The following is a 17,648-nucleotide window of genomic DNA, read 5'->3' as shown; positions in this document are numbered from 1 at the left end:
CAAACAAACAAAAAATCGGGCCATTTCCAAAAATCATTTTACCAACAGACTGAAGGTATAACACAAATAAGTCAAGGAGTCAGTGTATATGTGTGCATCTGTGTGTCCGCTGTCTGTTTTCTTAGCAATCTACTTTCCACTTGGTGGGTTTATGCAGAGGATTCAATAGAGAATACTGTTGTTTCAGGTCATTTGAATGAATGGTTCTCATTTTACGGTATAAGCTTTTTATTTTTTCTGCTTTCACAACTTCTGATAACTTGCAGGTGAGACGTGTGAGACGAATATTCTCAAAACCACCTCCACATGTAAATTTTCAATCTGTGTGAGTTATGGCCACCACAATTTTACAATGTTCCAGACATGGTTCCTGACTTTTAAGGGGAAGCATGTAACTAATTTAACTTGGGTTTTGGTTTGATTTTTTATTAATGACTGCACTTTTTGTTTGCATACTTAAGAGCAATTTTTAGTAAAAATGTCCATTTCATCTACTCAGCACCCATAGTTAAATTCTTAATCTATGGGAACTAAAACTTCCCTTTATTTTTGCAAAACAAATAAAGGAAAGCCTCTCAAAGTGGATTGTCCACAAACTAAACTTTGCACGTCTATTGTTTCGCTAATCCTCAATGATCTCGTAAGTAGATTAGCTGTGCAGCTATCTTTGAACTTGGTGGTTATATAAAAGTGCACAATTTCCCCATATTTAAACGGCAGATTCAGTACTAAACTACTACTAATACTAGTACAAAATAAAAAGTAAAAAATAGCACCCACAATTTTAGTGAATATTAAATGAGTAAAGTGGTGTTAGATTATCTTGTTTGTGGGATATGTATGTATGTAATATTGATATACAGTATGCATGTGTTTAGGTCACAAGAGCACTCACAGGGGGCCCATCAGCTCCAGGTAATCCAGGCAACCCCGACCTGCCCTGAGGTCCCTGCATGAGGAAAAGAAAAAGACAGATTTAAAAAAACGTCCAGGATTCTTATGAAGGTCACGTACAGGTTCAAATAAGCTAAATGCAACTTTTTGACTTTAGCATAGATTCTTAGTTTTGATGAAAGAAAACTCAAGGAAAAAGAAATTCTATCATAAACAAAAAATAAATAAACTGAATTTAAATTTTAAATTGTAGTTAGATAAATACAACTAAGCTTCCTTAACAAAGAGACATGACAAAGAAGCATGCAGTACATAGCATACTTAGCATGAATCTTGCTAACCTGCAGATACCAAATTTGCCTTATTTTACCAAATAATGCAAAACTTACATCAAATCATGGGTCTTTATATCTTATATCAAATACAGTTTACTGATTCGGCAACTTAATAATTCCTCGCACAAGACTACGTTTTTTTGTACCAACAAACATTTCATTCACCAGGTACAAACCGTAATGCTTTAATAATAAGCTTTCAAATAATGAAGACAGAAATAAACACACTTTTTCTCCAGGTGGTCCAATGGGGCCTTGAGGACCAGGAAGACCCTGCAAAACAAGAGACAGATAGAGATGAGAGTCGATATAGCAACAACAGGCATGCTCAAACACATGCGCAAGCTGGATAAACTGAAGAGTTTGTTGGAGCTGTAAATAGTTTAGCTGGTAAAGAAATGATAAGCCTGTGTGTTTAAGTGTGCTTGTTCTTTCTAAGTGGGGTATATTGGTCCTTAGCATGCTTGCAAATCCTTAAATATTTGTTTATGTGCTCCCATATATGCATTTCTGAGTCCCTACCTGCCATTGCCCTTTATATTTGTTGGTTTGGTTGTGTTTCTGTCCTTGTTTCCCATGCTTTTGTCTTCATGTCTTTCAGCATTAGTTATTTATCTTTTGGTTACTTTCCGTTGCACTGTGAAAGTTCGTCTTCCCATTTGTCTTGTATTTTTACTTCCCACCTTTGCTCCTTTGCCTTCTATGCCTGACAGTCGGCCCATGTGCCTTTTTCCCCACTTCTGTGTCATTTTTTAAACCAATGCTCAGTGTAAACAGAGGCTACAAGCAAACTGTTAAACTTGCTTAGGAAGAATCCTAACAGAGGGAAGTGACACAGAATCTCTCTGAGTGGCAGCCATAATAACCCTTAATAAAAACTGGATGAATTTTCTAATGACTAAGGAAAGGTGCTCCAGTGATTCTTTCATCCCCTCCTTCAGCAGTAGATAGACTAGACCAATCCTTTTATGAAGTGAAAGGAGATAATGCCCTCCCATTATTCATAGCGACATAATACATGAACATCATTAACTGCAATGAGCATCACTGACATGTGACAGCTAAATGTTCATTAGTAGTGCCGTTTCTATTTGATGCCAAAACGTGCTGATAAAATCTGAACCTTCAATGAGAGGTGACCTCTCCGGTGAACATTATTATTATTTAATGATGAGTCCGAATTCCGTCCTTTGTAACAAAGTGATATTTTTCACTGATTTCTCTCTTTCATAAGACCTGCATGTAACAGCACAGTAACACTGCATGAGGCATCTAAGATGTATTTTGTGTAGTCCATCTTTGAGACACTGTTTCACCACATCAGACCCACATCAACAACATCCGCTGCCACGTTATTAAGCTGTCTGAGATTCTCTGACCGCTGCACTTCTCTTTTCCTAGGTCCTTGTGAATTCTGCCTCACACTTTTCTTTGACCTCATAATGTTTTCCATTGAAGCACAACATAACACTATCTGATATGTGCTTATATATTTATGTGTGTGTATGTGTGTGTGTGTGTCAGCTTGAAGCAACAGTTGTAGAAGCTTTGCAGGAATTAAACCAACACAAAGACAATGAAAACCAAACCAAACAAATAGTTTTTCTCCTAAGATAAGTCCATGGAAAATATCCCTGCACTGCACTTGTCTTTGCTTGTTTCAGGTGCAGTGATGACACCTCGTGATTGATTCGTTCACCTGTGTCCCAGGGATTCCCTGCTGCCCGGGTGGGCCTGGCTCTCCTTGAGGTCCCTGAAAAAAAAAGAAGACTGTCAAAACTAGACAAGAAACATTATTCCCGGAGCAACTCTCACAAATACAGTGCAGTTGAATTACACCCAGCGTGGCACTGTTAACAGGTGCGCTCTGTCGCCAGGACTATTTACTCTCCAGATCACAAAGAAAAAACAATGATATCTCAGGGGATAAGTTACAGAAGAGTTTAATTAACTAATTGAAATATTTTGGTATGCCTACTTTTCCCAATCTGCTTCATATACTCCAATCTGGGATATAGCTTCCTTTTTACTGAGCTTAATGTATTTTACTTTGGTTACAAAAGCAAAGTCCAAAAAATTCCACTCTTTCCTAAAATACCGCAGCATGTTTACTTAGGAGTCCAGGACAGAAATAAATGAAAGAGAGGCTATACTCTTGGTGGACATTTAATTCTCAAAAGCAGCAAAACTTATTAATAACACATTTCTGTAAGTTGTTGTTATTTATATATATTTATCTTAACATAATGTAACTTTTAACACATCTTTAAGATATAATGATCACAGCAGACTCACAACTGAGCACTGAACCTTTGATCTCACAGCTGTGCATCCTACAACCTAAAAGTTAACTTTAACAATGCGCACTGAGTAAAAGCATCTGTATAGTTCAGCCCAGGGTCTGAAGATCTGCAGCACTAAAAGCTGATATGGTCACATGTTGGTGACTATAATAATGAGGAAGCTGTTTTTGTACCATGTTTCCTTTTGGACCTTGAGGACCATCAACTCCAGCAACACCCTGCAGAGGACACATTAAACAAGACTCGTGACCGATCATATTAATTGCAGGCAGTGATACTACATGGGGACATGGTAAAAGTCAGAGTACGTACAGGTGATCCAGGGGGTCCTGGAGGACCACGAGGTCCCAGCAAACCTCTTGGACCCTAAGAGGAACAAACGAGTTCAAGTAAACTGAGAATTGTTTTATGGTCATAATATTCATGAATAATTGTCAGAGGGGCACTACTGCCCCTGCTGGATGCTTGTGTTAGCTTTTTTAAATGACTTAAGGAAGATCATGTTGCAGCTTGTTGTAATTTCATAGATCTGGGATGGCATGATATAATAAAACCAGGAGCCTTACACTCTCTCCAGCTAATCCTCGAGGCCCAATCTCTCCATCCTCGCCCTGAGGGAAGAAACAGACAGAATCAGAGAAAATGAAATATAATGATCTTTACTGAACTTTTAGCGTTTATCATATTAATTCAAATAAACCAGACCTGGAAGTAAACAGTGGCATCTTGCATTATATATTAGTAATCATCACTTTTAATTTTAGGTGCTCAAAATCCTCTATCAGTTACAGCTTATGTTAAACCACTGCAAACATAACTGAATGCACCAACAGCCAGGAGTTGGTTAAGGTAGTTTCATAAGAAGAAAAGGTTAGACACAACCTCCCCTCGTTCCCAGTTCCCAGTCTCAACCCAGCTGCTGCTGCCTGAGGGCTGAGCTGGTGAAGCACATCTGATCTAAATAAGTATGTTGGTGATGCATCTCAGCTGAGTGCAGGTATTTGTGAGATAAAAGAGGAAGCATTTACTCTCTGTCCATCCTCTCCAGGGGCACCTGGGGGTCCCATTGGTCCTGGTTCTCCCTAAGAAAAAGAAGAAAGAGATCAGAAAGGCACACAGGTTGAGGTTAATGTCTCACATTATGATGTTATTTTATTTATTTTGTAGAATTTTCTAGTTGGAGCTTTTAATTTGAAAACTACATTAGTGTCCTTTCAAACACTGGTTACGTTTTTGTTTCTTCATCCTTGCATACTAAACACATTATGTTTTCACTTCCTGCTGCATCTCACTATACTGTAAAAGCCTTCATACCAAACCTTTGATGCTATAAACCATTGCTGGGAATGAACCAAATACGACATCATAACACAGATTTCGAATAACCAGGTGACAGGCAGGATGTCGTACTCGACAGTGATTTCATTGGTAATTTTTCAATGTACAAACCAATTACCGAGCTTCAGTGCGTGATTAATGCAGGTACATTAGTGGAAGCCATGTAGCAAATTATAAATTGTTAATCCATTTTCCCCTCTTGGCATAACAGTTCTTCACTCAGCACACTGAAATTTAAGGATGTTACTCAACATGATCTTAGAAAGATACTGAAATTCCAAATCACCCACTACAGCCAACTAAAAGAGATCCAAGATATCCAAACCTTTGGTTATTATTGTAATCTAAGACGGCTAATCCTGTATAACTGAGAGAGTTTGTTTTAATGCCAGTTTTGTGACTTATCACACGAGGAAGCAGTGTTTTGTTCACCTGCTCAAAAACATCTAGAGTTGTTTCTCAGGCAAACAATGCTCTGTTTTATATTTACTCTCAGTGGATAAATCTCACAGCTATTCTAAATCAGAGAGATCTGCAAAAGGAGCAGACTGCACATGATTTAACGTATGAAGTGCCATATTATGCTCACCCTGTGTCCTTTTTCACCAGGCAGCCCAGGAAGTCCATCAAATCCTCTGTCACCCTGCAAGGAAAAAGTACGCAATATTACAAAAGCAATCTTTATATGGACAAGAGCACTTCCACTATTTGCTCTTTTCTAGTGAAATAAACTTTAAATGTTATGTAGCAGCATTTGTACCTTAGAACCTGATTCTCCAGGCATCCCACGGGCACCATCAGCTCCAGCACGACCCTTAAAACAGAAGCGAGATTAAAAATATGAATACAGATTTTGATACTGCGGAGACGTTCAGAACATAACTATGGGATTCTAGATAAGTAAGATAATAATTTTTTTTTTGTTATATCTGCTTTAAAAACACGCACTTTTCTATTTTGTATTTTAGTATCAGTCTCCTTTTTCATTTCTGTAGATAACTACCAGCGATTACGTTCTATTTATATCATCAGATAAAATGTCAATATTTGTTTTTTCATTTAGATTTACTCTTCCTGTGAACCAGTTGGCTTCCTGGATGTTGCAAATTCTTACCGATAGATGAAGAAAATGAGTATTTGTTTGGTTGTTATAATCAGTAAATAATGAAGTAAAACCAAAGAATATGTTTATTTTTCAGATTTGACTCATTTTTGAAGGGCAGCTTACATTTCTCTTATTAACTCTATCTCCTCCTTGCCTCACTAGTTTTTAGGGAAAACATTAGAAATGACAGTGCAAGATACATTTCATCCACTGCATCCATACATAACTAGCTTGCATACTGTTTATTTAATTAAGCAATATTTAATCACATTTTGTGACATTAAAATCAGCTAAGGTCCTGCATTTTAATTAAGCTTGTATTACTAACTTGCAAATGACTGGTTTATGTTTATTAGTATCCAATTAGGTCACGATGTTTGGCCCTGCGGAGGGACTGAACCGTGACACTAATTGCACCCTACATTCATAGTCAGTGTTAATGTTTTGGCATTTTCAGACAGATTAACTGCCCAGCCATTGATCCGAGGATTGGAGGGACCACAGGCCTTTAAGCACATCTCAAGCAATTGTTTGTTGGAGTGGAAATAAGCTTCTCAGCTACTGAGGAGAGACGACAAGTACAAACAACCACACAACAAACACAGAGGCATGCAAGCACACACACACACACACTGCAGTGCGAGTGCTGGAGGTGAGTGAGTTCACTCACCCGCTTGCCTGCCTTGCCAGGCTGCCCTGGGGGACCTTGGGTGCCACGAGGACCCTGTAAAAGCACATGGGGACCAGTTTGGTGATCAGCAGCACTATTTGTTTCTCAGTTTGTGTGAAATGTTTTCACCCATTCATTAAGTCATAACTTATCCCTCACCTGAGGACCAGGGTCTCCACTTTCACCTTTCAATCCAGAAATGCCAGGTGGACCCTAAAGTAAGAGAACACAAACCAAGCATGCTTATATATACACATCTTTTCAAGCTTTTTTCACACGCAGTTTCCTTCAGGACAGATTATGGAAAACAGTTCTTTACAAAAACAGCAGATGGCGACATTTTACAGCACTCAAACCATATACCAATGCTCATCAAAATAAACATCACTGCACAGATTATTTTTAAGCACAAATTGGCACATATGATATTATAAACTGCAAGACACTCCTATCAGATTTTTGAATCATGGATCAGCGTTTAAGCCAGGTGGATATACACCTGGCTTAAACGCTGATCTTTATTTGCTGCAAACAATCAGCTTCTAAACGCTTTGTGCCAAGTTAGAGTTCAAACTTATTTGCAAGACTAGCCTGATAGCTCCAGGTCTAGCTGGCACCAGAGGCCTAAGATTACACATGCAGGTACAGTGATAGATCGGTGTTTTATCTGGCATTCATCTCTGGGCAAGTCTTTTGTAGGGTCTTTTCCTGGAGATAAGCTGTGGATCTTGTATCAACAAGCCCAAGAAAAAAAAGTTTGCCCGGTTGCAATATGTAAAGCAGCTGTTAATACACGTGTGTTTTTCCTCTGTTTCACTGAGCAACAAAAAAAACGTACTACTCTGTATTTGATTGTACTTTCTTCTAGTACCAACAGTACAAACAAAAATGCACAAGCAACAAAAGAAGATATTTTATAATCCAATCTAATAAAACACTGCATTTTTGAAAATATGCATTTGATTAACTTAATCTTGAATACTTGTTCCAGATATATACAATGGCTGTAAATGACAACTTTAATGAATACAATAAACACAAAACTATGAATAATAAACATATTTAGAGATTGAAAAGCTGTGTTGCAGCATAAATTCCACAGGATAAATTCTCACTCACCACTGGCCCCGATCTTCCCGTCAAACCCATTGGCCCAGGGGGTCCTCTCATAGCCAGCTGCAGGTATGGGCACAGACAAGAGCAAGGTCAAATTTCACTGAGGCAAAAAAAACATTCATAATACTTTTTGCAAACTGCATAAACAGCACATGACGCATATCTTTATGCATTTTTCAGAATTTTCCTTCCCATTTTACATATTTTGATAGTCTGTTTTCTAGTATCCTGGCTTGTCTGTACTTAATAATCCTTTTTTTTTTGGTCTTGGTTAAGAAAGTTGTGGCGCTGCTCGCACTACATGATCACTACATCCTATTCTGAGATTCCTCTCATCTGGCCTGCAGTAAACATTCTTTATCATCCTCCAGTTGCTGTCTCATTGTGATGACTCTAACATTTAATAATCAGATTTAGCAATTATTCGGTTTACCTGTTCAGTTATTGGGTCTAAAGTGAATTGTCTCTTTTCTTCTAAGTGCCCATCTCCTCTTCCACAAAGATGCAAAGACTACACCTGTTTCTTAGCCCACCCACAGACGCTGAGCCCCTGAAGTATTTTTAACAGTCTCTCCTGCCTGTCCACCTGTTCAAAGTGGCCTTTTCATGCTGTTGCTCTTTAGCCCACTCGGCATGTCTCCTTTTAGCCCCACAAGGACAACAAAATGCAGCACAACCCCTCCTCACCAAAATGCTGTCTCTGTCTTCCTTCCCCTCCTTTCCCCCTACAGCTCTATGTAGCCAGCAAGAGGGGGTAGGGGTTTGTCCACAGCCTTTTGGTTTCCCTGTGGCTTTTAAAATGTTGTTTCTACTTACTCTAGCCTGTGAAAGGATCGCCTGCGCCTGGGCTTCTTGGGCCGACACCACTGGACCCTTCTCACCGTCCCCGCCGAAACGGAACTGTTGAACACACACAGACAGCGCATTTTGTTCAGCTCACTCTGTCATCACTACGCAATATCCTAAAAATGATCCTGGTTATGGATATATGATAAGTTTGGATGGAATGTAGTTCTGCTGTATGAGCACTTACTGGAAGCATCAGCATGGTACCAGGGGGCCCCGGCAAACCGTCAGCACCAGGCAGACCAGGGCGTCCAGGAGGACCCTGTGATACAGGAGAGGCAAAAAATTATTAATAGCATCAACACTGAAAACAAATTATGGCACGTGAAAAAAGTGTAAAAAATACATTTCCATAGCTGGTTATGTTTATAACATCTAACCATTAGCAAATCAGTTGTGGCAAAAGCTCTCTGGCAGTTTCCTGTGGACTTTGTCACATCTTTGTCGCCACTGTCGCCAAAGTGCTTGCTCATAGGGGGTCATAGGATTGTTGGGTTCTTCTCTGTATCTATTATTGTGCGATCTACTGGAAAAATATAAAGCGCCTTGAAGCGACTTTTGTTGTGATTTGGCGCTATAGAAATAAAATTGAATTGAATTGAATCTTTGTATGTACTACCATTTATATTTTGGCTGAATTTCAAGAATTTATGATGGTACAGATCGCTAAAATGACTCAAACACGAGGGGGCGGAAAGCAAATTTATACAAAATGTAAAAACATAATTATCTATATGCTCTGCACTTTCATCAGTGCACCCTGTGACTCTGTATGTGTGTGTGTTGACACTTAAACAAAATGATTGCCTTTACTAATTTGCTGGGTGTTTAAATGTCTCTCTGTCGATCTATAGATTTTAACTAAACTGCATAGTTCATGTTCAGATTAAGGCTCTGGTCAAAGATGGGTTACTCTGACCCTCACTGAGTACTTTTTTTCCTCTTCCCAGATTACAGCCCTGTTTGACATTTTTTACATTTTCTGTCCATCTGTAACTACATAATAAGTATCTTTATCTGAGCTACAAAATTACAATTTTTACCCGACACACTGATGTAGCTAGTGTGGCTGTAATCATGTGTCTGTGTATGTGTGTGTCATCACGGCAAAAAGGCAGACACGAAGATACCTGCTATACCAGGATTCACAGCAATTTGCTGGGTGTTTGTTTGTCCATATGTCTGTAGACAGGCTGTGTCAATACAGCATCAAAACTATACTATTTACATTAGGGACACTGTTTAGGTGTATAGATGGCAACAAGAAGATGTCAACTTTACACCATATAGACTAGTTTGATGTTGGACACACAAAACTACTGAATCTCTACTCAGGTGATTTATTACTTTTTTTGCTCCTTTTTAGTTTAAGTTTTAATCTTATATTGTGCTATTTCTATTCATATCATTATCATCAGTATTTGTGCACATGGTTGAGTGTGCTGCAGAACTGTGGAGCAGTTGGTTTTTAGACTTTTATAACAATACTTTACATCTCAGGTAGAGTCTCACTCACCTTGGCTATTGCTGCTTATGCTAATGATGAGCAGCAAGGAAGTGAAAATAACAGCTCAAGACTATTTCTGTCTACTGACAATAATCTATTAATACACTTTCAAGTGCACTACTGTAGAAATGAATGACTGTCAGAGTTTGAATGTGCTAAAACTTGCATCTCTATCCCGGAGACTGCTTTTAACCATTCTTACAACAAGAAGTTTAATTTCAATGAACTGTGTGTAGCACAAGTAATGCCCCCAAGATCACTAGTGTTTGATATTCATATTAACTTTTAATGGTAAGCTACACACAGTTCATTCAGTGTTATTCTCAATGCAGTTTTCAATGCAATTAGTGTGCTATAAAATTTCTATTCCTCACACTGCCTTCCTTTCACATATAAAACACTGACACAGATCGTTATTCTTCAACACGTAAATGAAGTCCACCAATAAATGAACCTATAACAAAATAATTTCACTAATTCGGAGTGTCTATTAAGCTGTCCAGACATTCATTTTCTGAAAGAGTGTAACCGGAAAGAACATAGTTGAATTCAGAATTCAGAGTAAATCCACATAAAAAACTATGAGCTTGGAGACATAAATTATAAACCTACCCTGTCCCCAGGATCTCCAGAGGTGCCTGGGGGTCCTTGTAGGCCTGCTGGTCCTGGAAGACCCTGAATAAGCAAAACAAAGTTAGCAGACCAACGGAGTGTCAACTCAGGAAATTCTGACAAGAGTTGATAATTTCGCATAATTAGGTCTCTTTTTTCCCCAAAAAAATATACTCACTGCTGGGCCGGAGGGTCCTGGTGGTCCTTCAATTAGCATGCCCTTAAAATACAAGCAAAGTGTTTATCACCACAAATAGTGGGATATGCAAAAGCAGTATCATAGATAAGTTCCAGATTAGATAATAATAGGAAAAAATTGTGTTCTGGAGATGTTTAGATAGCACTGCAATGGGATCTTTAAAGAAGTATATAAATAAAACTGTGGTTTGGGTTTGTCACTATTTCATTTGGGTTTAATATGATTTAAAGTTCTAATAAAAGTGAGACTGCTCGCTCTGAGAATAACATTTTTCTAAAAATATGTGTACCAGGAAAGTGATAATAAGTCATAATGTTTGGACAATTATCGACTTTTTGGACCTTACAGGTTCAATCACAGCCGGCTCGCCCTTCTCTCCCTTCTGGCCAAAGCCTGCTACGGAACCAGCGACCTGCAGTTAAGCAAGAAAAGTGGAGGCAGTTTTATAAATGTAAAGCTAAACCATGGAGCAGTTATACTCCACAGGTACAAATAGCACTAGATTAGGTAAATCATGGATAATACAAAGCGAGACATTAACAAACACTAACAAAGAAGAAGGGTAATCCTCATGAGCGACAACGGACCTCTGCATGCTTGAAATGGAGTCGTGCTGTCATTGCATCGTCACTGAGCAGTGTGGTTAATAAATGATCACCCAATATAACGTACCAGCGGTTATCTATGTAAATTTAGTATATTTTGTTTCCCATTATTTTTCCAACATTGCAATTTAGCAAATACACATGAGTAGCTGAACACAACAAATGTATAATATGAGTAAGTTCTTCCTTATGGAGGTGGAGAAGGTGTGGTGAGATTAGAAGGTGCAAGTCTGGGTGAGCTGTGTGTGAGATGGGTAGTAAAAAGGCATATAAGGCCTCATCTTAACATTCTGCAGTATCAATACCCAAAGGCACACAGACACATAATGCACTTAATGGAGTCTGGTTGTGTACATTTAGCACAAAGTTGGGGCCAAATTTTCCAATATAGACACAAAATGAGGAGTTATGTTAATTTATATGGTCTTTATACTGACTAAATAACATACTGTGACAAACTGTTGATTAGTAAAGTCTGCATGTTCTTTGCAACTGTGTGGGTGCACTATGCAGACAGCTGCCTACGATTTATAGGCTAATTGCAGTCCACAGTGAGACGAGCAGAGGGAGGGATCACAGCCAGCTGCTGAAAGATGAGTGGGTAGGGAGGTGCAATAGGCCTTGTTTGGTATCAGTGGGTGTAGGCTGGGTCAGCATACACCGATTAAAAGATATGTATGGAATAAGTGTCTGTGCTATGTTAAATAGAAATCCACCTTAATAACAAAAACTATAGCGAAATAGATGCATGCATAGTCCCTATGACCGCTGAATCACCAGACACACACTGTTGAAACAGCAGCAGATCACCTGATTCCACACTTAACATGTCAATGACGCATTTCCCATGCCAAGCAACAAACAAAGAAGACGTGCACTGAAGGACTAAGTGAAACCACGACACACAGAGTCTCTAATGCATGCTGTTCATGCGCACACCCGTCAGTCACCAGGTCCGGGTGTGATACTTACAGTACTCTCCGAAACATCGGTTTCAGCAGCGACCCCAGGCCCCACCTCATCATCGTAGGTCGCCTCAGGTTTAGGCAGGGCTGTGCCATACTCATCATACGCCCCATAATCATACAACCTGCTGTCAACCTCGCCCAAGTCATACTGGTTTAGGTCATACTCCTTAAAGTCATATGCGTCCGCACCAGTATCCAAGGTGTCCTGTGCTTCTGCAACAACGGTGGGCTCTGGAGCAACGTGAGTGGCCTCGGTGACATATGCACCGACAACATCCTCCTCCACAGCCTTTCATGTGTTAACCAAGCCAAGGGGGTGGGGGTAATAGTGAGCAACCAAGGAAATGACAATGTTAGTTAAGCGACTGAGGTAAAATAATCCATTTTAAGATGTTATTAAAGAAAATTGCAAGTTCATTCAACAGGAAATGCAGAAAAGAAAATAAATGGTAACACTTCACTTATTTGGAATACCATATTGTCAATCTTAGATTATCTTTAATGTGAGAAAAACAACTACACTCTTTTCACTCTTCAATATATCACTCCATTACAGCCAAATACTGTGATATATGTATTTCAATAAATTGACTTGTTATACCAGAAAAAAAGGAATAAATAAAGTGTTACCATGATAACAAAACATAATCATTATCAGTTTGGCAATCATAGATATAAAGAAAGGCTTGATGTTATCCGAGCCTGCTTTTCTCTCTCATCGTATGGCCGTTCTGTAAATGGCATACTGATGCAAAAAGCAAAGAAAGGCTCAAACAGATGTCACTAAAGACATCAGCAACTTGCAAAAACATCAAATTATTTGAAGTGAAGTAACTGAAACGCAAATAAAATCAAAATTAGCAAATCAATTTCTATTAAAATGTTTTAGCCACAGCGATTTTCACCACAACCACGATTACCTGGCACAATAGTGCTTTTCAAACACAGTGGTGATCGCTGTGGATTTAGTTCTAGAGCAAGACAAAGTGGATGCAATTACACTTGCTGTGGACATTTAGTCAAATTAAGCATTAAAATAATCACATCAACTTTGTCAAAAACTGCAGTATACAATGCACAGTCATAGCTGGCTGTGAGAGTTAAGCCTTTTGATCATAGTTCTTTTCAAGGTAATAAGAACAAATAGTGACCAACACAAGGCTCATGTTGTGATGGACAACAGGAAATTTTATTTTTTGTTTAGCAGATAATCTCTGCTAAATAATATTTACAATCAGTATTTTTGGATGACACAGCTTCTGCCATACAAACACACACACATATGTATATATATATATACATATACACACACACACATATGTATATATATATATATACACACACACACACATATGTATATATACGAGCTAACCAAGCTAACCCGTTGACGCCGTGCAGCCCCACGAACGGGGCAATCCTCGCTAATGGAGATTTGCCGCGTTAATGCGGTTACAGCGTAATTTTTATGAGATTAACACTGACAGCACTAATATATATGTATATATATGTTTGTGTGTGTGTATTTTTGTTTTTAAGCATTTAAAATTATCCTCTGTCCATCAATTCAAAGGTCAAAAGACAGAGATTCACTGACTTGAATCTCCATGTCTTTGTCATATCATACCAGGCACTTCCTTGGGTAAAATCCTGGTTCATACTCCCCAAAATAACTAACACAGAAGTGAGTTGAAAATTACCTCATAGGGTCCACTCGTGGCAAAGGGGGACTGAGTGTGAGTACCATCTACAGTTCCGTAGTCAATGTCTGTATTGTAATCTCCTTCTAAATTGTTTATCTGAGTCATGTTGAAAAAAGCAAAGAAGAATAAAGGTTAGCATAAAAGCTCAGACTAGAGGTTATTTGCTGAGGTCTTCTCAAGCTGACTGAAGTCGCTGCTACCTCCACACTGAGAAGGTTAGCGAGGCTGAAATCTGCCATCACAGATTTTCCCTTAAGAATTCAGGGCGGGAAGATCTTGATGGGATGTTCTCTAATCTCGAAATGAATTTTTACCCTAATATCGCCTCGGTGTTGCTCCGGTGCTGTAGCCTGGTAGCCAGGCATCTGATGTTTCTTCTTAGTGGAATACTTTTTAGCTTTTAAGGGCTTGGGCTTAGTTTTACTGGGGGGCTTTCTGGTCATCTTCTTTTTCGAGGACAGACTACGTTTCTTTCTCTGGAAGAGGTGACGGTGATAAATAATACCAAACATGGAACATCCGAAAATGGAAATGATTTGAAGCCACACTCCTTGATTGATGTACAGTATTTTTTCAATACAATTGTGTTTCCAGAAGCAGCTGGATACACAGTACTTGGTCTGCACGTATCACTTTACATATTGTTCATGTAGATCAACTAAAAAGGGCTGCAACTGGAGCCCTGATCATGTTAATACTACTGCGTGACAGTTGGGTAGAACAGGGTGCTGTACAACAATCAAGGACTGAGCTGTTCATGTGACACACAGGAACGATTTTAGGACACAGTCAGGCACAAGCGCACAAAAAACAAATAAATAAATGCATAGATATGAAATCCACAGAAGAGTACAGAGTTGCTGATATTCCACAGTGTATACAGGACTTTCAAAGATATGCTGGAAATTCACTTAAAGCAGATGGCATTCCAAGAGAAGGCTGTAGACAGACAAGACAGGACTAGCACACTGTGTATGTTTGCATCCACATTCAAATTTACACCTGCAGTACTGCACACTAAGGGCATGATCTCAATATTTTCATGTCGCAGGGCAAGTCGACCTTTTTAGCTTTGACATGAATGTAAACATAACAGTGGGACACGGAGACAATACACGAAAGAACCAAAATCTAAATGAGACAGCGCAAAAACATCTTGTCCTTCGCTTTTTCCATTTACCTGCGGCTCAAAATCATCATAGGTTGGACTGGTTTCTGTCGTTCCCTCTGAATACTCATCAAACAGAGAGTAATCTAAATCATCAGTAGTGTACTGGAGAGGATGACAGAGGAGGGAGAGAGGTTTTCGTGTTAGCAATAGCAAGACACATCTTCTTTCAACTTCTTTCAACAAGAAGATGACACACATAATTTAAATCAGCTTCATCATCCGATGTGTTTAAACAGCAAACAGTTAGAAAATATGCTTGAGGTAAGGTGTTGACAGTTCAACTACATTAAGCATTATCTGAACTGCTACAAGACACACAATGTACTGCAATGTTATATTCCATTATAGTGTATGCATGAAAATTATATGTATATTTTATAGCTAATATTTTTTTATGATGGTCTCTTCAAATAACAAAGTGTTGCTAAATTAAATAGTAGTCTTATTTTAGGAAACTAATACTGAATCTAGCAATACAGGTTTGACCTACAAGCAAACAGGTGGGGATGGTGTCAAATCTCATAAAACAGAGAAAAACAACAGAGACTAAATTACAAGCAGCATTTCAGGGACATTGTAATAGAAATTTCTCACTGAAGTCATGTAAATTATACACGACAGGACTTCTAAGATCAGCTGGAATACCTGGTCTTGTGCATACTGGCAGTACAGATGCTGTACATCTGTACTGCCAGATGTACAGCAGCTTCTGACATGACTGTGTATTCACCAATGAATAATTAATAGTGCAATTTATGGCATCTTTCTGAGTATGTGAAAAAATAAAGGGCAGGTTTTGGACAGCTCCAGATAACCGAGAATTCATGGATGTGTTGGATAAATATATCTGTATTGTACTGAACACAAATGGAAAATCAGCCAATCAGTACTCTTTTACTCCTTATTTGTATAGTCTGCAACCAAAATACAACATTGCAGTAGTAGTAGAAGTTTTAGTCATGATTATTAAATCCGAACAGCTTTGCATGTCTGTCGGTATGTCAGGATGCATCACTCTAGTGCAAATGATGAACTGATTCTCCAGGATCATAAACCTTTAGGTTTGTGAAACAGTGAAAGATCAAGTCAAAGCATTGCACTTTACCCTGGGGAGTATTTCCCAATATCGAATTTATTTTAATACATTAAAATATAAAAAGAAGGGTAATTAAGGCTTTAAAACATCTAAGCCCCTCCTCTGTCACAGTTTAGTTTATATTCCTATTTTTATGTTAGTTACTATGGTTGATTTGTGGAATCTCCACCACCCTCCCTGGTGGTTGCCTGACCTCTTCTGGCTCCTGTGCCTGCAAAGAATCGCTGAGGGCAGTGTCACAGTCTGGGCTGTAATGTTCACAGTAGTCGTATGCTGCTTTGGGATCATCTACAATCAGAAGCTGCTGGATGTCCCCCTGCAGAAAACAGAAAAACAGAAAAAATAAGCAAATTTCTACCACACATGAATTTCTTTGCCAGCTTTAAAAATATACAGTCAACATCTGAAATCCTTATTTTGTTGCATGTTAATTTGCATGAATATTACTAGTACTGACAACTCCCTAAAGGATTATGAAACCTGATCACTACCTCCCTGACAAGGCAATGCTGTACCCAGGCCTACTGGCATGAGGGTCATGCCTCATCTTGCTCACAGACTCACACAACATCCACACACACTGTGTAAAGTGGAATAAATGAAAATCTTAAATTATAGACACTTATAGAGTCTGGCAGAGTAGAGTCTTGTATGATTAAACAGCTTGAAGCACAGACCACAGAATCCACACCGACAAGGTGCAGGGAGGAAACCGAGTTCAGACACTGGGAAATTATTGTTATCAGCACTGGATTTTACCTCAGGAAAAATAAATAAACGAGTATCATCAAGACACAAGAAACTCCTGGTGTAGTCGTGTGTTTTACTATAAATATAAAAGACTTTATACTCAGTACAACAACTGTAGTGAACGAAAGATAAGAAAATGAAATGCAAACAATCCTGGCAATGCAGTATTTCTGTTTTTATCCCACATATGCCTTATCACATGTGCACAGGGAATATACATTGAGAAAATTAAAATTTAAGTGTCATTTGTGGTTTTGATCATTTAATTCTAACTTCATATCCTGCCACAGCACACAGCTTTTTTACACCACTTCAAAAAATAAAAAACATATTTGCCAAAAATGTTGGCTACGTAAAAAGCAAACACAAGAATCTTTGTTTCCCCTCAAATCCTTGTTCACAAGTCAGCCAGCTATCTGACTCAAACTCAGTA

At 38.7% G+C, this 17,648-nt stretch overlaps 1 protein-coding gene across 2 annotated transcripts in view; it reads right to left on the bottom strand.

The window, feature by feature from the left end:
* col11a1a (collagen, type XI, alpha 1a) overlaps positions 1-17,648 on the bottom strand; it is a 68,105-nt gene that overhangs the window by 36,866 nt on the left and 13,591 nt on the right. Inside the window, exons 5-25 of one of the 2 annotated variants that reach the window (XM_040036206.1) lie at positions 16,659-16,781; positions 15,379-15,471; positions 14,196-14,294; positions 12,503-12,787; positions 11,272-11,337; positions 10,905-10,946; positions 10,727-10,789; positions 8,795-8,869; positions 8,578-8,661; positions 7,765-7,821; positions 6,805-6,858; positions 6,646-6,699; positions 5,631-5,684; positions 5,460-5,513; positions 4,561-4,614; positions 4,099-4,143; positions 3,845-3,898; positions 3,706-3,750; positions 2,929-2,982; positions 1,458-1,502; positions 896-949 (exon numbers count right to left, since the gene is read on the bottom strand). In XM_040036206.1, coding sequence (XP_039892140.1) covers positions 896-949; positions 1,458-1,502; positions 2,929-2,982; positions 3,706-3,750; positions 3,845-3,898; positions 4,099-4,143; positions 4,561-4,614; positions 5,460-5,513; positions 5,631-5,684; positions 6,646-6,699; positions 6,805-6,858; positions 7,765-7,821; positions 8,578-8,661; positions 8,795-8,869; positions 10,727-10,789; positions 10,905-10,946; positions 11,272-11,337; positions 12,503-12,787; positions 14,196-14,294; positions 15,379-15,471; positions 16,659-16,781 — 1,554 coding nt within the window. Of the gene's footprint in view, positions 1-895; positions 950-1,457; positions 1,503-2,928; positions 2,983-3,705; positions 3,751-3,844; positions 3,899-4,098; positions 4,144-4,560; positions 4,615-5,459; positions 5,514-5,630; positions 5,685-6,645; positions 6,700-6,804; positions 6,859-7,764; positions 7,822-8,577; positions 8,662-8,794; positions 8,870-10,726; positions 10,790-10,904; positions 10,947-11,271; positions 11,338-12,502; positions 12,788-14,195; positions 14,295-14,512; positions 14,675-15,378; positions 15,472-16,658; positions 16,782-17,648 lie in introns of both variants that reach the window. The other variant, XM_040036207.1, reaches the window with a different exon arrangement.

Source organism: Simochromis diagramma, unplaced genomic scaffold, assembly GCF_900408965.1.
Source record: "Simochromis diagramma unplaced genomic scaffold, fSimDia1.1 OVJJ01000271.1, whole genome shotgun sequence".
Taxonomy (NCBI): domain Eukaryota; kingdom Metazoa; phylum Chordata; class Actinopteri; order Cichliformes; family Cichlidae; genus Simochromis; species Simochromis diagramma.
Note: the sequence above shows the minus strand (reverse complement) of the source record. Positions and strands in the feature narration are given on the sequence as shown.